This window comes from Triturus cristatus, chromosome 10, assembly GCF_964204655.1.
Source record: "Triturus cristatus chromosome 10, aTriCri1.1, whole genome shotgun sequence".
Taxonomy (NCBI): Eukaryota; Metazoa; Chordata; class Amphibia; order Caudata; family Salamandridae; genus Triturus; species Triturus cristatus.
In genome coordinates, this window is record NC_140593.1 from 218,060,073 (window position 1) to 218,082,299 (window position 22,227).

A 22,227-nucleotide genomic window follows, 5' to 3' on the forward strand; every position below is an offset into this window, starting at 1 on the left:
CACATGCCCATCATTTTTCTGTGTTTTCCTCTAGTTTAATTATTTTCTTTCTGTGTTTCCTTCACTGTACATTCCAGCCCACAACCCATGTAAGTGGTATGTCCTAACAGCGTTAATTATAGCAGTCTGCAAATGGAAGCAACCCCTGAATAGCCAATTAACGTTTTGGTAGGTCCAAGTTCACCACACCATCAGCGGCCCCCACCTGCCTGCTAGAGTGGGTTGTTCCTTAGGACTGAAATCCGCTCCCATAAGGATTCTTCAGTGTTCATCAGTGAATGTGGAGCTCATTATGAAACATGCTGCAGCGGTGTCATGTATGACAAAGAATGTAATGTGTGATGATTCCTTGCACTATTGATAGTTCCTCAAGCAGAACGACGCACCAAACAGCCAAGAGCAAAAGATACCGCAGACCTAAAAATGCATCACTAGTCCTGTGCAATTATTACAAGTGACTAGTGCTGCCTCAGACTGACCTCTTGAACTGAGGCTGACAGAGAAAGAATCAATCAATCAATCAATCATAGTATTTATAAAGCGCACTACATACCCATGAGGGTCTCAAGGCGCTGGTGGGTGGGGGACGCTGCTACTGTTCTGAAGAGCCAGGTCTTGCGAAGTCTCCAGAAGGTTAGACTCTGACATAGAGCTCCATCAGCAGTCTATGCTCACTGCCCCCCCCCCCCCCCTATATTCCTGGAAGGAGAAAGGACGACGAAGGCTGAATATCCGTTCGTAAGACCTGTCACGCGCTGCTCTCATCCCTTGCCTGTCACGTGCTGCTCTTAGTCCCTGCGCATTATTACAAGTTTGTACTTCATGCTGCCGGGCACCGGGAGCAGTGGGACACAGGCCTTGAACTGTGTGGGGCGCATTTTCACAACCACTCCCTGTCCAGGTGTCACAGAAAGCCTGCGGGAACAGGCCGAAGCTATTGCAAGGCCTCTTGTGCTTCCAACACCCTCTTCAAACGGTGTGACCGAGAGCAGGAAATGCGGCTTGCATAGAAAAACTCGCACTTCCTCATGTTGAGTCTGTGTGCATGTCACAGGGTGCAGAGGGCCTGAAATGGAGCACTACTGGCACCACCAGCCTTCTCAAGTTGTGCAGGACTCCTTGGGAGCCGCTCATCAGTTCCTTTTTTTTTTGTTTTTCTGTGCATTCTGGGACTTGTGGTCCTGTTTTAACACTGTATAATATCAGGACTACAAGTACCAGAATACCATTAAAAACGAACTGGGTTAACTACTCTTACATGGTTAAGGGAAACATGAGCACTTTATACCAGCACCCTGGCTGAAGCACCCTCTCTAGTCCCTGGCTCTCGTTCAGTGTTTTTTCCAGGATTCACGATGCCCGCCTAAATCCACCCATTATACTTGAGGCTCTCGGTTTTATGTATTTATTTTTTTGACATTTCCTTCTGTATGCATATTTATTTATTTATTGCCGTTTTTATTTATTCATAATGATTTTTAGATTATTGTAAAAAGTGAAGCTGCAGTGGATATATTTCCACGTTTTTATTAACCAACAAATATTTACTCCTGTTTGAATGTCCAGTTAGTTTTCGCCATTACAGTACAATATAGTCATCTGAAGTCATTTGCATTATAGAGCAGCATAAACGGCTGTGCTGCTGTATCTATTTAAGGGTCATTAGGAAATATTTGTTCTTTAATTAACTCCCCTATCAGTCAGTCTGCACAGCTATTGCTATAGCTTGCTTGATTGACTGTAGTGAGAATTGTGCAGAAGAAAACTCATTTTCTGTGTATTTTGTATTTCAAAATAAATTCAGACAGGAAGATAGATGCTTTTCTGTCTGTATTTATCTGCAATAATCAGTAAAAACTGCGAGCCTTCATAATAATCAAAAACTCTCGTTGTATGTAAAAATATTATTACATTTGCCCTTGGTACTCCACTTTCTACCTCTGGATAACAACGAAACACACCAGTGAAATGCAGTAACCTTACATAGTACACTTATGTGTTCTTTCTCCCATGCATAATACACGGGCGAGCCTACTCTGTATACAATTAAGAAAGGAAGTGGACATCCACAAATGTGATGTGCGCATCTTTGATTTTTGCAGCCCTTCATCCTTTTTAATATTTGTATTTTTTATATCTCGAATGATAAAGCAAGTAAACAGCCATCCCTAATCCTGATCACAATGGAAGAGAGAAAATCATACCTTTGCTTCCTCTGCTCTTGTAGAGCCCACTGTTGCTTTGTAGCTAGTCTCACTTTTAGAATACCCTCGTCTAAATTCATAATACATAGATAAAGCCTTTATAAGAGGCCAATCAATGTATAAAAAATGACTTGTAAATAATTCCTAAATCCTCTGTATATTTATAGGCCAACCCAATTGATATACTCCTCTGTAACCCACCATAATTGTTACCTATAGAAGGATGCTGATTAAAAGAAAAATCATACACATCTAGTGACTGACGAAAGTGTGCTTTCTAAATTAAGGACAGTTCATTTGCCTTTTGCCATGATTCTAGGTGGCGGGTAAGATACCTCTGCCTTTGTGCAATCCCAGAATTCTGTCATACTGGCTTCAAAGGTATTTGCTCGTGCCTGCTAGTACAATTGCACATTCCATTGTGGATGTTGACCGCACTCCACTTTTCTTTAACAGTACCAGTGTTGTATGCACATCACTTACCTCTGGATGTTCATGCATATCCAGCAGCCCTGTATAGGATTCCACACAGTGGTATCTAACACAGTGGTACAGTCTGACCACTGTAGTCAACACCATTTTCAAGTTGGCTGAGATTATTTTTATGTAATTGTTATTTAGAGTATTTGTGTGAAATGTCGGTCTATTGCACACAACACACACTTGTTTGCAATAAGATTGCTCATTGCTTATGAATTTGTTGCCTTAAAGAAAATGTTAGTAAATATAGTAAACACCCACATCAATTAAAAAAGGCTGCTATGCATTTTTTTGTTGATTTTAGACAATTGGACAAAAATTCCATTAACCCTGAGTGCTTTTCCTTGGTGTGGCTAAAGTTGCATTTGGTTCTGCAGAATGTTGATCATCCCTGTGGCTTCGACTGATATTGAATTTCTCGCCTGGGTTTCTAATTTCAGGAGGACCTTAGAACAGCATCCTTTGCAGGTTATTGTTGGAGCCCAGTGTGGGAATGCGGTGCTAAGAGGAGCCCATGTATATGTCCCAGGGATTGTGGCAGCCTCCAAATGTAAGTTTCTATGATGACACAAGTTTACATATGATTTCTATGTACATTATAGTTGATGCACCCATCTATAATCATGTATACACCGGCTATGTAGGTGTTGGGAGGGGGTAGGTGTCTCTTTAGCTTGGGGGAAGGTGAAAAAGGATGCAGTTGGTATTGTTGGGGAAGTGAATGAAAGAGCAGAGAGGGTGACCCTGGAGGAGTGAGTCTCTTGCAGTATTCCTGTCAAGAGATTATCAAGGTATCAATGCGTGTTTTAGTTGCATCAAAAGAAAGGTTGTAGAAGGAGATTAAATCGACGTGGCGCATGAGGTGATGATGGAGCAGAGCCTACATATTTTTTCTCCCCTCTGGTTCACTATATTATAAGCCCTCCCTGTGGCACATAAGTAGTCCTGGCCTGATGTTTCCACTGCTAAGGAATCCTTCTTTGATCCAAGTACAGTAAATCAACTACTGTACCATGTCAGATACTCTGAGGCAATTTCCTTTAAGAGCTTTGGTGAGGTGGTTGTACAGATCGAGAGTGTGTACTTCACAGCACAGTCCTTATTGTTATAGACTCAAGTAAGTAAAGGCTCTCATCTTACTGTGTCCATAGTACATTGTTTTGTTCTCCTATTAGACTTTGTCGTTTTCCTCCTTCTTCCCCCAGCTCCTGATCTTCTCTCCACGCTTTCCGGCTATTCTAAAGCAGGCAGTTGATTCAGTTTCAGCTGTGTTCTCCATTTTCACTCCTCCGAGGAACATGGAAATAGAACATGCGTTTGTCAAGAGGACTGCTCCTCTTCACCTGTGCCCAAGCACTCGAGGGTGCAGCTTTGAGTAATATGGGCTTTAATCTTGCCAAGGCTTTGGGTGGAGGAGTGGGTAAGGGAAGAGAGCAGAAAACTGGGAAAAGAAGACAAACAAATAGGAGAGGGGACTAGAAGGAGGGGAGGATGAAAATGTGTGGTGGTGTTCATGCAAAGTGGGAAGGCGGAAAGTCAACAAGGGGATGTAGAGTGGATCCAAATCGAGGGACAAGGTAAAGATGTACCATGGGAAACAAGAGAAGTATGTGAAGAGGGAGAGGATAAAAAGTCACAGCAGAAAAAGCATTAAATGAAGGAGATGGGTGTGGGGTGGGGGGGACAAGAATACCACATTGGTGTGTTTGAACAGAGGGCAGTCCATCTGTCCCTACATTCTTTTTCGATGCAAGGAAGCTCCTTCAACTATGTTCTAATATATACCCTCAAGAAGATTAAAAATCTATCACAGCAAGCAAAGAGGACCAAAGCCCAGGGTGTCGGAGAAAGAGGTAAGAACCACAATGACTGCTCTCTGCTGGAGTGCTGCACCAACGCCGGCCCTACACTGCTCCCTCACAATCGACAGGGCTCCTGCACAAGATATGATGATGGAATTGAGGGTTCCCATTCCTTGGAGCTATGTGAGGAGTGCACAAACTCACCTCCGTAACAGCACATGCAGCGACTGCGCCCTCGGCCTAACCACAGGGCCAGGTAGACACCCTTCTGGGCTGCCCGGACCACATTGAAGATGCAGTGTGAGTCTTATTTATTTATTTATAAAGTTTTATATAGCGCAAACTTGACCCAAGAGGGTATCGGAGTGCTTTACATTTATGATTGTTGCGTTAAAAGTTACATCAGATACAGGAGCATAGTAAGGTACAGTACACATAAACAATGTTTCAAGAATTCGTAGGAGGGAGGGGAAGAAGGAGTAATAGCGGGGAGACGAGGAGGAACTGTGCCCATTGTCCAGCTGGGTGGGTGACGGTCAAGGGGGAAACCAGGGTCAATCTCCTCATTAGCTGTCTAGCAGCTCCACCGGACATCAGCCATGTTGCTCAGGTCTCAACGTTCAGGAAAACCTGTTTTTTAGTTTATTTGATTTGAGAAGGTTACATAGCGCTGTCGAGACCCAGAGGTATCAGAGCGCTTAACCAGGGGATCGTTTCATTACAAGGTACATCAAAAAGGATTATGTAGCGCTGGCTAGACCCGGAGGTATCAGAGCACTATAACAGAGGAACATTGCATTACAAATTACATCAGTTACAAAAGCGTAATAAGGTACAGTAAACAAACAACAAGGTTGAGAGAATTTGTAGGAAAGGAGGGGAGGAAGGAGCCATAGCAGGGAGACGAGGAAGAACTATGTCCAATGTCCGGCTGGGTAGGTGGCGGTCGAGGGGGAAACCAGGGCCTATCCTCATTAGTTGTCTAGCAACTCCACCGGGCATCAGCCATGTTGCTCAGGTCTCAACGTTCGGGGAAAACAGTTTTGGATAGATACATAGGCTATGAGGATAGAGGTAAAAGAATGAGGTGGGGGAGGGAGTAAAAAACAAGCCAGAGAAGGAACTGGGTCTACCATATAGACCGATAGGGGATGTGATCAAGGTCTGTTCGGAGTCCGGTGGTAGGGAAAACTGTGGCAGTCATCTTGGGGTCAGGGGGGGAGCTATGGTCCGAAAGAATTCCAGACGTCCTCTTAAGGTCAGGCACAGTCCTGGAAGGGTTGAGTAAGTAAAAGTTAGTCGCAATCAACTTCCTGTTTTTATGAGATTGTAAGTTTATCTGTATCTTTTATGACCTGTCTTCGGAAGGTCGAATAAAGAAGTTTTCAGCAAGGGGGAAAAAAGTCATCATTGTCGGCCATATTGGGGTCAGGCATCCTTGGACCCTTTTTCCATATCGAGAGTGTGCAGAGTGCGACGGGGCTTTACAGGGAGGGAAGGGTCGGACTCTGGACACATCTCCCATTACGGTGGACAGCGTGGTGGAAGCTGCCATTTTGCCTCACGCAGGGGGGTAGGGGGGACCTCTCACCTCGAACTTCGGCAACATCAGAGATGCAGAGTATTGTGTCTCTGTTTGTGTATCCTGCAGCCCACCCCTCAACGCTGTTGCGATCGCCTATATTGTGGCTCGGCGCGGTGTCTCAATAAAGATATATGCGTCGCGGCGCCGCCATTTTCTTTCACGGTATACTCGCCACCGTGTGTAACCAATGCGGGTCATAAAATGAGGCAGGACCAGGTTGCTGGATGTCCGTAGGCGCTGAAGAGTGCTGCACTCACCCGTTCATCGAGCACGCACAGTAGGGGAGCCGATGGCCGATCAGTGTTGATAGAGATCGTTGCTCGTTCAGAGCGCTGAGGTAGACACCAGCTTGGTTTGCGGGGTGAGTTCAGATCTCCTTGGCTGCAAAGTCGGTTTTAAACATTTACAGGCTCATCACTTAGTTCATTTTGCTGTCGGTCGATAGCGCCGGTGTTCCAATGCCTTTTCCATAGAAATGGCATAATTGAAGCTGCCAGCTGCGGTCTTAATTACCGGATTTTTGTTCCGGACCAGCGGAGGTGCACTAGCTCGCGGCCATCTCACTGCGCGCGACCGGTCTTCATGGTAGACTCAGCACAGCCACCTCTGCCTGCCTTGATGATCTAAGAGACTGTTTCGGCTGCACCAGCATGTGCGCAGGACCTGCACATATGGATGCTGTAAGGGACATTGCAGCAGAGCCCCGCTCTGCTGCAATGTCCAGCGGAGCTGCACTAGCTCGTGGCCATCTCGCTGTGCGTGACTGGTCTTCATGGTAGACTCAGCACAGCCACCTCTGCCTGCCTAGATGAACTAAGAGACTGTTTCGGCTGCACCAGCATGTGAGCAGGACCTGCACATATGGATGCTGGAAGGGACATTGCAGCAGAGCCCCGCCGAGGGCCTTTGCGACACATGCACTGGGGGCTGATCTTCAGTACACTGCACCACTGTGCCTAGCCAGCAACTGCAACTATGCGTCCCTGCGCCTGCCTTCTGATCAGCAACCAGCAGGAGGACTGCAGCCTCTTGGCGCAACAAACTACCTGCCCTTAAAAAATGAAACGAAAACGTTTGTTTTCTGTTTTTTAAATGCATCCCCTTTTCCTTTAAGGAAAACAGGTGGCATTTAAAAAAAAAAACAAAAAAAAAAACGCTTTTTTGAAAATCAGTCCCAGACATGGAGGTCTGCGGAGCTCAGCAGGCCACCATACCTGGGAGGGCCAGCCATCCCCAATGGGGTCGCAAATTACGAGTGCCTCATGAATATTGATGAGGCATACAATTTGCGACCCCATTGGGATTGCAAACAGTGTCTCTGACACTGTTGTACATTGGCATTAGCGACTTTCAAATTGCGACTCGCAATTTTTCGCAATTTGCGAGTCGCTAATGCCAATGGTTATACATCTTGCCCTGAGTTATTTGGACCAAGTTATGTGTATTTTTGGGGGCTTCTCATAAGTTTATTGAGACGTTAACATGTCTCTGTATTGCTTAAGTCGTTTGTGTCTGACTTGTTTTTCCTGTGAAGTCTTTTGTGTGGTTGTTTGGGTGTGAATTCTGTGATGGGGTCGTTGTGTTTTTGTCTTCTGTGAAGGAAATTGGATATTTAATGGATTGGTTTTCCAGAGATTAATGAATGTTTAATACTTGATGCAATTTATTGATGTTATGTTGCAGTCTTCAAATGGGAGAAATTACTGCAGATTGTCTGGCCATGCCATGCTGATGGCTGGCCTGGTTATCCTTGCTTGTATGCCATATGTGCCCCAAAATTTGAAGACAGTAGTCAGTCCGAACCTGCCTCAATATTTGAGAGGCTGAGCTTTGCCCACTAGTTTGTCATTACATGACTGGAACTACAATTTCTCGTAAGGGAGTAGCGGGATGGCATATCCTCTTAAAGATTTTTCATTGTATAATTCTCTAAAAGCCAGTGGAACAGTAGCAGTTTTGTTCGTTTCTGATCTCAAAATAAGATCTATTCTGATTCTTGTTTTGCATTTTTTTTAAAATTATTTTCCTGGGTTAGATTTCGCTGCACTAATGCAGGAGTGATCATATGAGTGAAGTCTGTTGATCTGGACAGCTCCCATCTCTGGTTGGGCTATGGGAGTTGCACTCACTGTAAACTGTTTGTACGATAGTTAAACTGATGACTTTGTCTCTTCTTTTACCTAAGGGATGAAAGCTGGTGATGTGGTATCCGTGTACTCCGATATTGAAGGGAAGTGTAAACGGGGCGCCCTTGAGTTTCTTGATAGCTGCGAGGTGTTCATTGGAAACGGAGTTTCTGAGCTAAGCAGGAAGGACATCTTCAATCCGAGCAGCCCATTAAAGTAAGTACAGTAGGTATGTTTAAGATGGCACATGAATTACGTCATCTTTTTATCCCTGGTTTTTTCATAGCAAATTAATTTGGTTGTTTTTTAATGAACAGGCCTATTCACCTTCGATCTAAATTTAAGATATTCTCAACTAAAGCGTAATAACAAATGATCCATAAGCAATAAAACAACATGGACTAGCCCATCCTTTGTTGACCCCAGGGGTTGTAACCGGCCATGTTATGAGCACCCTAGTTGATTCATTTTCTGTGTTCCCATTTGACTCATGTACTGAACTGTTACCTTCCGTTACCTCATATTGTAAAGCGCTCTGATATCCCTCGGGATCAAGTTCGCGCTATATAAACTTTATAAATAAATACATAAATGGACCATTGGTACTGTCCTTTTCAAATCAAATGTGTTTTCCAACATTTAGCATTCTCCATAGTCTTTCATAGCTAGTGCCCCCTACTCCCTACAACAGTCCTGTGTCTATGGACTGCTGTATCAAGCCCAGGTCATGTGACCACATTTTTGTTTCCTTCTTCAACCCTCAATTTTTCCAGCATTTAACTCACCTCATTCTTCACTTGAAGAGTATATAACGAAGAAAACATATAGCTAGCTACATTAGCACTACACAGAGAGCACTCATACGCATTTCATATGGAGCTAAAAGAAAGGATTAAGGTTTGAAGAAGATACACATTATTAGTGCAGACTTTTAAAGATTTTTTAGTGTTCTAGTCGAATATGATAGAAACCTAACTAAATGATGTAGATGTCCTCTTTTGAACCTATTGTAACAGAGGTCATTGTCACTATGTTTTTCGTGCTTGCACCAGTAATGTCTTCAATATGTTCATCTGCCCTGACTAGTAGCCGGCACAAGTCAAGGGCTGTCCCATGTTGGAATGATGTCCTCATGCCCCTGGTGCACTGAAGCCATCAATCCAGAACTGGGGAACTGATGCAGCTGGCACCAAAAATCATGTAGTGCAGCACAGTTACAGCTTTACAAGTCGGGACCCTGCTGGCAGGAAACATAAATATACAGTAGAGGCAGAATTTGAAACGAGATTCTTGCTTGCTAATGATGGCGGCTTTTCTGAAAGAATTCCTATTCCGGAATCATCTTTGAACCGTAAGCAGGAATCCACAGCACTGGCTAGAAAAGGTGGGAGCCCCGCTGAGCGCATGGGCTGACTCCCGCTAATCCACTGGCACAAACACCCTCTCCCCTCCCTCTTAGGCAACTCGAAAAACGTTACCCTCCAATTTGACTTCCATGGAGGCAAAATGTAATAGAGGCCATGGAATGTAAATCTGTCTACAGCCTATGCACTCCCCTGGCTGGGGCAGGCACCATGGCATTGGAATGGTGGAGTGCTATTCCTGGTACTGGAGCTGAATCCTGCTACCATAGCCTTTTCCCTACCATATAGCAGGGCAGTGGTTCCTAAACCTCTTAGAATCACAACCCAATTTTTAGAACGACAAACTTCGGTGACCAGCCGCAGCACGTGCAGGTAAGATCGGTGGGGCCTGGTGGGGGGGGGGGGGGTGTATTCCGACGGACGATGATGAGGGAAAATTAATTATTTATTTAATTTTCCCTTATCGTCCATCGAAATTCCCACCACCACCGGGCCCCACTGCTCTTACCTGCAAGGGCTGCGGCTGTTGGTGACCCCACTAGCTTTAACAAACATGAGGCATTATTTTTAATTTAATTAAAGCATTGTGTGGTAGTGCACTGTCATTTACAAACAGCACATTTTCCATTGAAATGGCCGCTAACCTTGTTTTACTGATGAAACGATATTACACACAAATGATAGTGTGTGGAAATTGGGTTTGAGTTAATATTTATCATTTGTGTACCACCCAGTAAAGTCAATCAAACCAATCAGTACTTGTAGAGCGTGGCTTATCTCCCTTGAGTGTATCCAGGTGCTGGCTTGTTGGGTTTAATCAAAAAGTCAGATCTTGAGTCTCTTCCTGAAGTCCGTCAGCGAGGGTGATGTTCATAGGTGGTGAGGGAGGATGTTCCAGGACTTGGCCGTGAGGTGGGAGAAAGAGTGCCTCTGCTGTGGCTATGATGGATGCACAGTGTCTGTGCGAGAGAGGCGAATGAAGGTTTCTGGATGGTTGATGAAAGTTCAGGCATTGGTTCATGTATGCTGGTCTTTGGTCGTGGAGGGCTTTGTAGGTGTGTGTCAGTAACTTGAATTGACATATTTTCTAGACGGGGAGTGTTGGAAAGTGGATTAATAGTAGTGGTAAACATGCATCTACCACTGGTAATAAGGCCACTAACACAGTCTAAGGCTTACAAAATAGGTCTCAGAAAATTATTCCCATGCTTAACCTTTAGTAGCTTGGCTGCGAGTGGCAGGCTAAACTTCAGAGACCAGTAGGTAAAGCATTTAAAAACGAAATTTAGTAAATAATTAAGACACAGCACACAATAAAAACCCAACACCAATTTATGAGAATAATAAATATTTTTATCTTTAAAATGACACCAAAGCGGAAAAAAATCTAATATAGTGAACCAGAGATATGAATTTTCAAACATTTAGCACTATATAGTAGATAGAAGCCTATAGTGCCAATTGGGACATCTGGTCGTGCTAGACTGAGACAAAGTCCAAGTTTCAGACCAACAGCGATGGAGCCCTGCGTGGCTACCCCTCACAATTGACACCTGTCGCAGTTTTTACCTTCTAACTTAGGAACGTTCCTGGAGTTTTTTCTGCCGGGGTTCCTCGATGCTCTCCACCAGTACGGGTTCAGTGAGGGCTCCCTGGCTTTCTTTTCGACGAGCTCCCGGTCAAACTATGGAAGTTGGACTGTCAGCCTTCCAGTGGAACGAACCAGGGATCACAGTTGTAGGTGAGCGGCTTGGCGCTTGTAGTTGGAGCCGGTTAAGTCTTTTACTTTCGGATTTAGAAACGTTACGGAGCTTTTTCTCCTGGGGTCCCTCAGTGCTTTTCACCAGTCAGGGTTCAGTGAGTGATCGCCGGCTTGGCTTTCGACGAGCTCCCGGTCAAACTCTGGAAATCGGACCTCCAGAGGTTTTCAGCGGGATGAACCTGGAAGACAGGCCGGTTCACGGTTGAGGGTCGCCGGCTTGGCTGGCCAGGTCCACTTACTAAGCTTTTTTCCAAAGTTGCTCCAAATCTCTGGAACGTCTTCCTGAAGTTGTTTTTGGGTGTCCATAGTGTCCAAAACACAATCCAAGGGTCTGGAATTTCCAAGATGGTCAATAACAGTTTGGGACTTCAGTTCCCACAATTCACTTGGACAAAACCCTTACAAATCCACTGGACGTACTCCAGGCTGGGGATTCTTGGTGGTGATGGTCCAGGTGTGCTCTGTTAACCTTTAGCTTGCAGGGAGTCCACTCTTTGTTCCTCTTGAACCAAGTTAGGTCCACACTGCTGTAGTTCCAGATTGTGTAGCATGCACAGTCAGTCAGAGTGCAGGGCCTGGTTGGTGCAGATCAAACTTCCAGCATGGATCCTTCTTCTTCTCTTGTTTCGAGCAGAAGATCCAAGAGGCTTATTCAGTGTTCTCTGGGGCCAAGCAGGAAGGCTCTCCTGTCCAATGAGGTGCAGGGCAACACCCCGGAGTTTGACCATTTCCTCCAAAGTGTGGCTCAGTGGTCTCCCAGAATACACTAGTCTTCCAAATTCAATATGGCTGAAGTCTCAGCAGAGAAGCAAGAGCTAACTAAACCAACCTACAGGATGGCTTATTTCCATAGCTTTCCTCCCTCCTACATCTGTAAATTCCTTCATTATGCCTAACATCTGACTGGGTTCAGAGTGGAAGGGGATAAATGGACCTGGCTGTATCTGCCTCTCCCCTTCTACCTTTGATGCTGATGCTTTACGACCCATCCGCCTCCTTTGACATTCTTGCAGAGCAAGGTCCTCTTACAAGAGATAGCCTTTCTCACTAGGCGCCACTTATCACTTCATCAAAGCAGCCTGGTTAATCCACTTAACTCTGTTCAATTAGGGCAGACCTCTGGGAGGCTGAATTTTGGCTTACAGACAAAGTCTTATAACTTATGATCTGTACATTTTAGCATAAATTCAACAACGTTATATTGTTGAATTTATCAATACCATTTTCCTAAGTCCTTGAATGATATTTTTTGGTGTCCCTTGGGGTATTTATGAATTCATGAACTACTGCAATGTTAACCTATGTGGCTGGGGATATACAGCGGGAAAAATGAAATGGCCTATTTCTCCAACAACAGGTCCTATAAAACTGTTTTACAAGGGCCCTGTCTATAACTACCTGTCCCCCCCCAACCCCTGGGACACCTAGGGGAGACTTTAGGGGTCCTGAATATACAAAAATAATGTAGATCCTCACTCCACAGTTCTCCTAGCCCAAAAGTCGATTTTGGGAATCACTTTACAACAATGAGGGAAGTGAAATGTGCAATATCTCTATCCCGAGGCATGTAAAAGCAGTTTTATAATGGTCCTCCTTATAGGTACATGACCCCGCCATCCCACCCCTGGGACACCTAGGGGAGTCCCTGGGTTACCTAGTATGCCACAATACTGTAGTTTATATATTTGTGCCCCTAGCACCAAAGTCGAGTTTGGGCACAATTTGCATTTAGAAGCAGTTTTGCAACACAGGACTACTTCTAAAATGACCTCAGGCTCTCGGCAGTGCACACATGCAAGTGCATAAAGGATGCTCGCCTCTAAACCCCCATGTCCTATTTTATACTAGGGACTTAAAGGTGGTTTTAATCCCCCCTGCCTCAAAGGGGAGGACATGCAAATCATGGGGGTACCCTTACCCATAGTGTACCCTACTGTGTGTAGATGTTTTCTCTCTTTTTTAAGTGTTTTCAGCATAGCCCTGGTTCGGCAGAGCCCAGGGTCAGTCAGAGTCTGTTACCACCAGTACCATTTAGCAAAAAATGGGGATGCCCAGGGTAACTAAGTAAGTAAATTATTTTATTACCTGTGCGATTACTTAAAATCTTTACAGTATAAAACACATGAACAGCGCCCACCTCCCAACCACCCTTCCCCCAGGAACAACCCGGTATCCAGCTTTAAAATAGCACCATGGCTACATGGGCTCTGTTTACTGCTTTATGTCCATTTAAAACTTCAATTTAAAAAAAGAGTTAAAATATTGGGTCACCACCCTTTCACATTTTTACTCCTGTAGGGATCAATGGTTATATAAAAATCCAACAGGGTCATTCCCTCCGTGATGTTAATTGTCATTAATAAAAGTTCTTAGCGTGCCCCCTGGTGGGCCCCATGTTCAATTTATGATTCCAGTGACCATGCGAAAAACCCCTGGGTTAGGTGACGACTAACAGGGTTAGGGCACCAGATGATTTTCATTAAAAGAATGACAGGGACCCTGAATCTGTGGCCTTTTGATGGGAATCAAGTGCATTTCTAATTTGATGGGTAAACTTGCCAACTCTGGCAAGTAAGCAAGTTGTGGTTTCTGAAAAGCACCAGTCCGAGGCCTCACTGCAAGTTCTGAGGCCCATGTCCCTTAGGGCCGGGCGCAGCAAATGATGATCGCTGGCCAGCTTTGAGCAGCAACATAAGAGATGTAGCCCGGATTCTCTGTGGTAATTGCATAACCTGCAGGAGATGATGCTGTCTGTACGTGCCCATTTTTGGTTAAAATCCGAAATCTTGAGGGCCGTGAGGCGCAAGTACAGAATTTTCTTTCTTGCTTGGGCTGAGAGTGAGTCTCGCAAATGTTGTTGAGCTTTCCCATGAGTATATGACTTATCCAGGGCCAGTGTGAGGGAGTTGTACCGGAGTGATGAACGATCCAGTTCAGACGAGATCGTCTGGACTTGGTGCTTCACAGCTTTGGCCCAGGCAGAATAAGGAATTTCGTGAAGGGGCATGCTCTTTGCCTCGATTTTCAGTTGGTCTATTGCTTGATCCAACTTGGGAGTGCCATGGGGAACCCTCTGCCCTGAAAATGAATTTTAGGAAATATTTAAGATTGTTTTCAGGGGCTTTCAGTACTCTGATGTAATATTTTATTAGGTCCCCCTGTAGTGCCAAGTCCGGTCTGTTCAGTCCTATGTCCAGCCTTAGCCTGGTGTTCCTTGCTTGTCAGGGAGCTTGTAGCACGGTCTTGTACGTTTTTATCTGGACCGCATTGATGACTTTCTCAAGTGCTCCTGGGAAGGCTAAGTGACCGTAAGTGATTGCTGGAATTAGTTTTGTCCTAAGTACAGTCAGCATGGGTTATATAGATGGACTTACTAGGCGATGGCTTAGATGTCTGAGAGACAGAATTATTTTGTTAATTATCGGTGTTAACTCCTTTATGTGTTTAGCTGCTGTGGCCCTCTCCGCCACCCATACCCCCAAGTAACTGTAGGATGTATCTGTCCTGATTCGGTGCTCACCCAAACACCATGTTGCTTGTTTTTTGTGAGGGTATTTACCAAAGATTACTATCTTGGTCTTGCTCTCATTGATCTGTAGGCTATTGTCCTTGTTGTATACTGCAAGACTATTTAATACTCTTTGGAGCCCCAGCCTAGTGTGGTCCATGACCACTGTATCGTCCGCATACTGGAGAGTTCCCAGGGCCAACATCCCCAATCTCGGTGGTACTAGGCTGGCGTCTTTCAAGGCTGGTCCCAAGTCTGCCGTGTACAGGATGAATAGTAGGGGGGCCAAAATACATCCCTGCCCGGTGTTAGTTTCGATTCTTGATGTTACGATTGTTGGACTTAGTTTGACCCGGACCCATGTCCCCTCGTAGAGGGCTTTTATTGCTTTTAGCAGGGTTTCCGGGATCCCTCAAGATTCGAGTTTTACCCATAACCGTCTTTGATTGACTGTTGAAGGCCGTGGAGTAGTCTATGAAGCAGCAAAACAGGGGCAGCTTATTACTCAATACGGCTTGCTTCGAGAGGTAAGAGAGCGCTAAGATGTTGTCCATGGTGAAACTATTTGCCCTGAAGCCAGTCTGAAAAGACGGGAGGATACCATTCTTGTCCGCCCAAGCCTCTAGGTCCCTTAATAATAGGCAGGCATAAACCTTAGCTTCAATGTTGAGCAGGGCTATGAGCCTATAATTAGTAGGGTTCGAATGGTATCCCTTCTTGTGCATTGGAAATAAGACCGAGCCTTTCCAGGATTTTGGTAAAATTGCTGTGAAGAATGAATGATTGTATAGCGGGGTAAGTATGGATGCAAAAAAAAGGCAGGAGCGGCTTTGAAGACTTGGGCAGGATTGCCATTTGTTGCCAGTGGCCCCATCTGTTCTTAGCGCCCTAATGTACCTTACAGTCCCCTGGCATAGGATGACTTTGCAAAAGTGAGCCAGGGAAGGTTCCTCAGGTATTGGGTGATATGGGTCCATTTGGGCAGGTTGAGGCTCAATCTGGCCACTGAGTTCTGTATTGTCTGGAGCCTTCAAATGCGTTTGTGATGGTTCCTGCGTACAGTGCGTTGCCGTAGTCCAGTTGGCTGGTGCTTAGGGCTTGCGTGACTGTTTTTCTCGTGCTTATGGGGAGCCTTGTGTCTTGATTTGTTTTGATCTCATTAAAATCTTTGTTTCCATCACCCTTCAGAATTACCAAAAATGTGCTTAATTTTAAATTTTGTAGCTGCTGAATGTGTACAGTTCATTTACAAGTATGGGCATTTTGTTGTGCGTTACTAAAAAGTGACATCCTACAGCCTTTCCTTTCACACTTTTTCTGACTGGAAAATGATAGGAGCATGTAAACACCAATCCATGGGTTGAAGAAAAGCATGAATTTGTCCGAAGACATAGCCTGACATTTGACCTCTGTCCTTGAGGAGCAGCAAATTTGACCAGATAAATGCAGAATTGAAATGCGTCTTTTTTTTCTTTTCATTTTTTTTTTTTTTGCTTTGACTTTTGTGACACACCAAATATCGGCTCATCACTCACCAGAGGGTTCACAACACAGTTTGGTAAACACTGTTCTGGAGACTTATAGCTAAGTCAAATATGCCTAGCCGGAGTATAGGCAATTTCAACATGTTTCAGTGGTCAGAGCACATCCATTGGGGCTTAGTTAGAAGCATCCCCATGCACAGTCGAAAAAATGGCACCAGAATCTGGCTCGTTTGCCCAACTAAATGATTTCTATTTGGAGATCACTTCAGGAGGAAAAACCCAAACACAAATCAAGGCGAAAGGCCACCATGAAGATATTTCCAGTGATGCCTTCAGTACAGGCCACGTCTCCTCATCACAAGTTGCTTTTAAGCTTTCTTTGTAGAGGCACCTGAAAATCATTTTAGTCTCTAGTGAGTTTTAATTTTTAACAAACAAAAAATAGAAACCGTGGTAGCCTGCATTTTATAAGTCTTTCTCAGATCTTCACTTACTACTAAAAATAAAATTTGTGCTGTAGAAAACTGCCTTACCATCCTGGGATCCTTCACTTAACTCTATTAAAAACGATACCCTACAGGGGTCGTGTGTCTGCTAGCAGTTGGGAAAAAGTTGAAAATTGAACAATATATTCTGATTTGTAAAGGACACAAGCATAGGCTTGATTTAAAAGAAAAATAATTAAAAAAAATGTCTTTCAGATTAAGGGTATGCTGAAGGACTGACCACATCACACTGCTTGCATTTAGATAAAACTGTGTGGAGTACCTGACCCTGATTGCCATTAACTTGAACATTTAGCAAATTTTTTAGTCCAACGTCCTGTGGAGCTTCTGCTGTTTAGTTCGGGAGACAGTGCACCCACCGAGATCCAACGAGATGAGAAAATCTAATTGTGAACAGAAGGCATTTGATGAATTTTCATGTTTTCTAGGTGCTGCTGACATGCCAGCAAATCGGTCTGAGATGGTAGTCTCCCTGGCACAGGGTCAAGTTCGACCCATAGATGTCCAGCGCCATTTGTGCCCTGTTCCCTGTCAGTAATGAAGAGTATGAGCAGGGAACCTTGGCAAAGGTTGACCATGTTTCTGTGAAGCTGGATGTCCTGCAGACATTACTAGATTTGTGAGCGGATGGGATGTTGGGTAGAAAATGGTTCATTGGAGCTGTGTAGGGCAGGTGCCAACTTTGGAGTCCCTGAAAGCTCAGGAGGAACATACCACATGCTGCAATTTTAGTTTTTTGACGTCTTCTTGAAGCCTCAGGTGGAGTCACTGGTGTGCAAATTTCTGACACATACTGGGCTTTACAATGTATTTATTATGGAACGGGTGCATCTCTCCCACACCCTGATGCTGCCCTTATCTCCACAACACAATACTAACCCAAAGCCCATGGTGCCACTATCTTAAATTACAACGATCATGATGCAGTGCTTCATGGCCCTAGAAACATTCTAGGTAAAATGCTTGAGAACCATTGAGTGAGCTTTCATCTGTACTTCCCACTTGTTGAACAGCTTACTGGAAAATGCTTTGAATTGGTGAAGACGTCACTCTAGCAACATTACACAAAGCATGCAGTGTTAAACAGAAGATCACGGCTTGGGAGCAACCTGTCTCCTTCACACATCTGAGTGTATCTGAGGTGAAGACATCTATGCATCTGTCTTCCCACTCTCATGCATGAGCGACTCAGGCAACAGCTAGGACACCACTACTAGCGTGTTGAAGTGATTGTGTTGGACCTCAGCTTTCACTAGCTCAAGCATTCTACGCAACAGTACTTACATATTGGTGATGAAATATGGACTGCAAAGCCATACCATGGTGCCGGTGATGTGTCAGGGGAGATAAATGATTGTTAGTTCCACTCCCCCAAGGGTGCTTAGAAGACCTTGCCATGGGGCAAAGACAGAAGGGAAAACCAGGCCAAAAGATTAAAAACCCATATATCGTACCTGTTCATAAAGCCCATCTCATAGAATAAAGCCAGTCTCAATTACAAGCCAGCCAGCCAAGTACTGCTGATACCAATAACTAAATAAGTTGATTCATTGAAAGGTTCTCGTTGCAACACTAGTTGTGTGCTTTATCAAAAAAGACCTATTTGGTAGTTAGGCGAACATCACTTCCTCTAAATATTGTATCTACCTTCCTATAGATATGTCAGACAGTGTGAAGATCTGTTTTCTTCCCTAAATCACCATAATCAATCAACCATTCAATGCCTAATGCTCCCACACCCCCAAGTGTGCAGTTAGAATACGTCTAACATCATCTAGTGTTTGGGTTGCACAGGGGAGTTGGATGCTAAAATGTGAGACATGGAGCAATATCAGGAGGCTGCAATTTGTAGAGTGATTTAATGCTTGAGAAAGGAGTGTTGATTTGTCAGTGGCACTTTATCCGATATCTTAAGTACATCCAGATAACCTACTTCTTTTTAGACTTTCTATACGAAAGCATAAATGGATTCACATCACGTTTTACCCACATCATAGAGTATTTGTAGGAAAGTAGGATCTTTTATGGCATTGATACCCCCACCTTTTGGCTGGTTTCAGTGTGTTGTGACTGTAGTTCACTGGGATCCTCCTAACCAGGAACCCAGTGACAGTGCTCTTTCCTCTAAAGTCTGTGGTAAGTACTTTGTTCAACCCAAAATTGACATACTGGGGTAACATTATGAGTCCCTAGTATATCTGAGGTACCTAGGGCATTGGCACACCAGGGGACTCCCATGGGCTGCAGCATGTATTATGCCACCCATGGGAGCCCAGGCAAACTGTGTCTGTAGAGCTGCCATTGCAGTCTGCGTGAAATCGTTCTTGCACCTTTCACTTTGGATATAAATATACGGTTTCCCTTATATCCCGATTATTACACTTTTAACCTTTAAGTCACTCCTAAGGTAGGCCCTTCAGTCCAAGTGCAGGGTGCATGGTTCTAAGTGTGTGGGTACCTCTGCATGAACAGAGATACCCCTACAAACTCTGGGCCCCATTTGCAGGGCTTTGTAAGTGCGGGCAGCCATTATAAGGTGCAAGGCTGAAAGATTCTTTGTACATCCAGTACCTTATTCTAACTCATTACTCTCCTCCCAGTCTTCAATTGTTGATGGTTATCCTTCCTGAACACTCATTTGCCAGTACCCCTTTAAAAAAAAAAAGCCTTAGCAACAGTAAAGGAAGTTCTATTAACATCTTGAATATCTATAGCTGCTTGGTCCCTGAAAAGAAAGGGTCCCAGACTTAGCTATTGTGGAAAATCTTCTGTGCTCCTGTCCTAGCTCTGAGCTCACGATCCTTGTAGGCGATTTTAACACCACCTACGAACCCATAGAGCTTGTTACAACCCTTACCCAAAGTCAAGATGAAGTGCTTGGTATCCCATCACTGGAGGCAGGCTCTTAAAAAGTCTGGTCTGCTGCAACTCTACAGCTTGCTTCATTAACACTCACCTTTGGTCTCCGGGCTTGTAACAGGAGAACTGAGTCCGACAAATTAAGAGCTTTTACGTTTAAATGGGGTCTTAAGAAGTCACGCATCGACTATTGTGTCATGGATACCCGATTTAGGAGTAACTTACGGGATTTCATGATCCTTGATAGAGATCATAGTGACCAAAACATCCTAGAAATAATCTTGTTCGAGGCATGTGGGCTGCTGAATTCATATCTGTGCATAGATCGTCGCCTAGTGTTGGGTCCGGATGATTGCACATTGTTGTCCTGGAAGAGTCTTCGAAGTATCACGAGATAGGTGGCTCCTCCCCTGGACTACAGTGCGCATGGGCATCCTCTCCATCCTTAGATTGTTTTTTTCCGCCATTGGGTTCGGATGTGCTTATCTTAGCTCAAGTTAGGAAAATTCAGTTTAAGGCCAAAAGGCCTTTAGTTATCGTCGGTACTGTTCCCGTTCGGTATCGACTAGTTTCTTTAGTGCTTTAGCACCTTCTTCAAGCTTTCGGATCCGCTTGGTCCGAAAATCGAACTTCGATCGACGATGGAATCGTGGACTCCCTTCAAAAGATGTCCTTTATGCCACACGAAATACCCACACATCGACGTCCACCCGGTATGCAACAAATGTCTCTCACCGGATCACGATGAGTCGAAATGTATGGCCTGTGCCCGGTTCCGCTCGAAGAAGACTCTCCGGAATCGACGGGCAGCGAGATTGGAGGCGCAGCAATCGGCGCCTGCCCCGGCCAACATCTTTAGCACCGAAGAAGAGGGCGCCGAGAGCGTGGAAGACGTAGACTTCAGCCCCGCTTCCGAACACGACTCACAATCGGAAGACGACGATGTGGAAGAAGTCGTCGAAGAGGTAGGAGACTACGATGAGACCCTTGGAGCCGAGGAAGATAGCTCCAGCGAAGAGCTAGGCCAACCCGTCGATACGGAGGCCGAACAAATAAGTCGTCATGAGGCTCAGGTCGAGGGATCGCCTTCGGGCCTTACCCAAGATCAATCTCACGGTTCTTCGGCCCCGCCTCCAGGCCCGGCCTCGAACATTTCACAAGAGCCACTATTATCGAAGACGACTGGATTCCCTTCAGCGAAACCGAAACCATCCATCGCACCAGTTCCATCGAAACCGAAAGTGAAACTGGTTGTGATCGGCTCGAAGGCCTCGAAGCCCTCCACTCCTTCGACGCCGGCAAAGGTCATCGGCTCTGACCGCGCAAAAAGGGATTTCGGTGCCGAGCTCACCGCAGCGGATACGGGTGCCGAGCCCAAAAAGAAGTCCCTCGGTCCCCACAAGGCGCCTCGGCCTATGGCACCGAAGACTACTGCCCAAACCACCAAAGTCAAGGTGGCCACCCCGTATGTGTCGACGTCGAAGACGGCGGCGCCTGCCAAGTCATCGACTCCGACGAGCGTCGATACCTCCCTTCGGCTCGATGACCCCATGACTGCAAAGAAGTCGGATGCCGCTTCGACGCCTACCTCCAAGGTGCCGATCGGTTCCAAGGAGCCCTTTGCGTTCACCGTGCAACAGGTCTCGGCATCGTTGCAACGCATCAGAGACCGGGCAGCCCCCCACTCTACGTCGGGTCCCGACACGCACAAGGCTGCGAAATCACACTCGGCGCCGGCCAACATCACGTGAGGGTTGCCGCCGCCCACGGCGCCGAAACTGTTCGAGATTCGGGCACGTGTCCGACAAACACAGTCCCCAGCCACTGGACAAACGGATTTCGAGCCTTCCCAGCCACAATTTATCGACGCCAACACTGGTAGGTTGATGCTCCTCAAGCGGAAAATCACGCCAGAGAGCGGATTAGACTCCTACAAAATTCCTCTCAAACATAAATTGCCGGCAGGATCAGAGCCAGTGCTTCATGAACACTTTCAACCCTTCCATCAGGATCCACCGTCCTTTTCTCCTACGCCTTCAGAGGCAGACGCAGGAGAGGACTATGTAGGGGATGATACCACCTACCCTGGGGATATCGATCCTGATGATCACCTGCAAGACCCAGATCAGGCATGGGATGACCCCACCGACCAGGGTACCGCACCAGATACCCATGACACGCAGCTTTATAACATAAAGACATCTCCCACAGAGGACACTGCTGCCTTTAATGCCCTTATAGAACGGGCTGCTGCCAATCATGGAGTAGAACTCCATTCTGACACTGTCGAAGAAGACTTCTTGGTGGACACTTTCGCCTCTTCTGAAAAAACTGTCAAAACTCTGCCCATGTTAAAAGGAGTTCTAAATCTTGCAAAATACATTTTTAAAGAAACAACCAGGGCACGGGTGCTGAACCCCAGGATCGAAAAGAAATACAAGCCTGCACCCGGAGACCCTATGTACATTAGGGGTCAGTTACCTTTAGACTCCATGGTTGTTGCTAATGCTCGCAAAAGAGCCCACTCACAAACAACTCCTCCCCCAG

The 22,227-nt window shown here is 45.4% G+C and overlaps 1 protein-coding gene across 2 annotated transcripts in view; it reads left to right on the forward strand.

Moving 5' to 3' along the window:
* NSUN6 (NOP2/Sun RNA methyltransferase 6) overlaps positions 1 to 22,227 on the forward strand; it is a 125,726-nt gene that overhangs the window by 31,692 nt on the left and 71,807 nt on the right. For both annotated transcript variants that reach the window (XM_085630830.1, XM_085630829.1), the window contains exons 4-5: positions 3,125 to 3,234; positions 8,257 to 8,413. In XM_085630830.1, the coding sequence (XP_085486956.1) occupies positions 3,125 to 3,234; positions 8,257 to 8,413 (267 nt within the window). The remainder of the gene's footprint in view (positions 1 to 3,124; positions 3,235 to 8,256; positions 8,414 to 22,227) is intronic.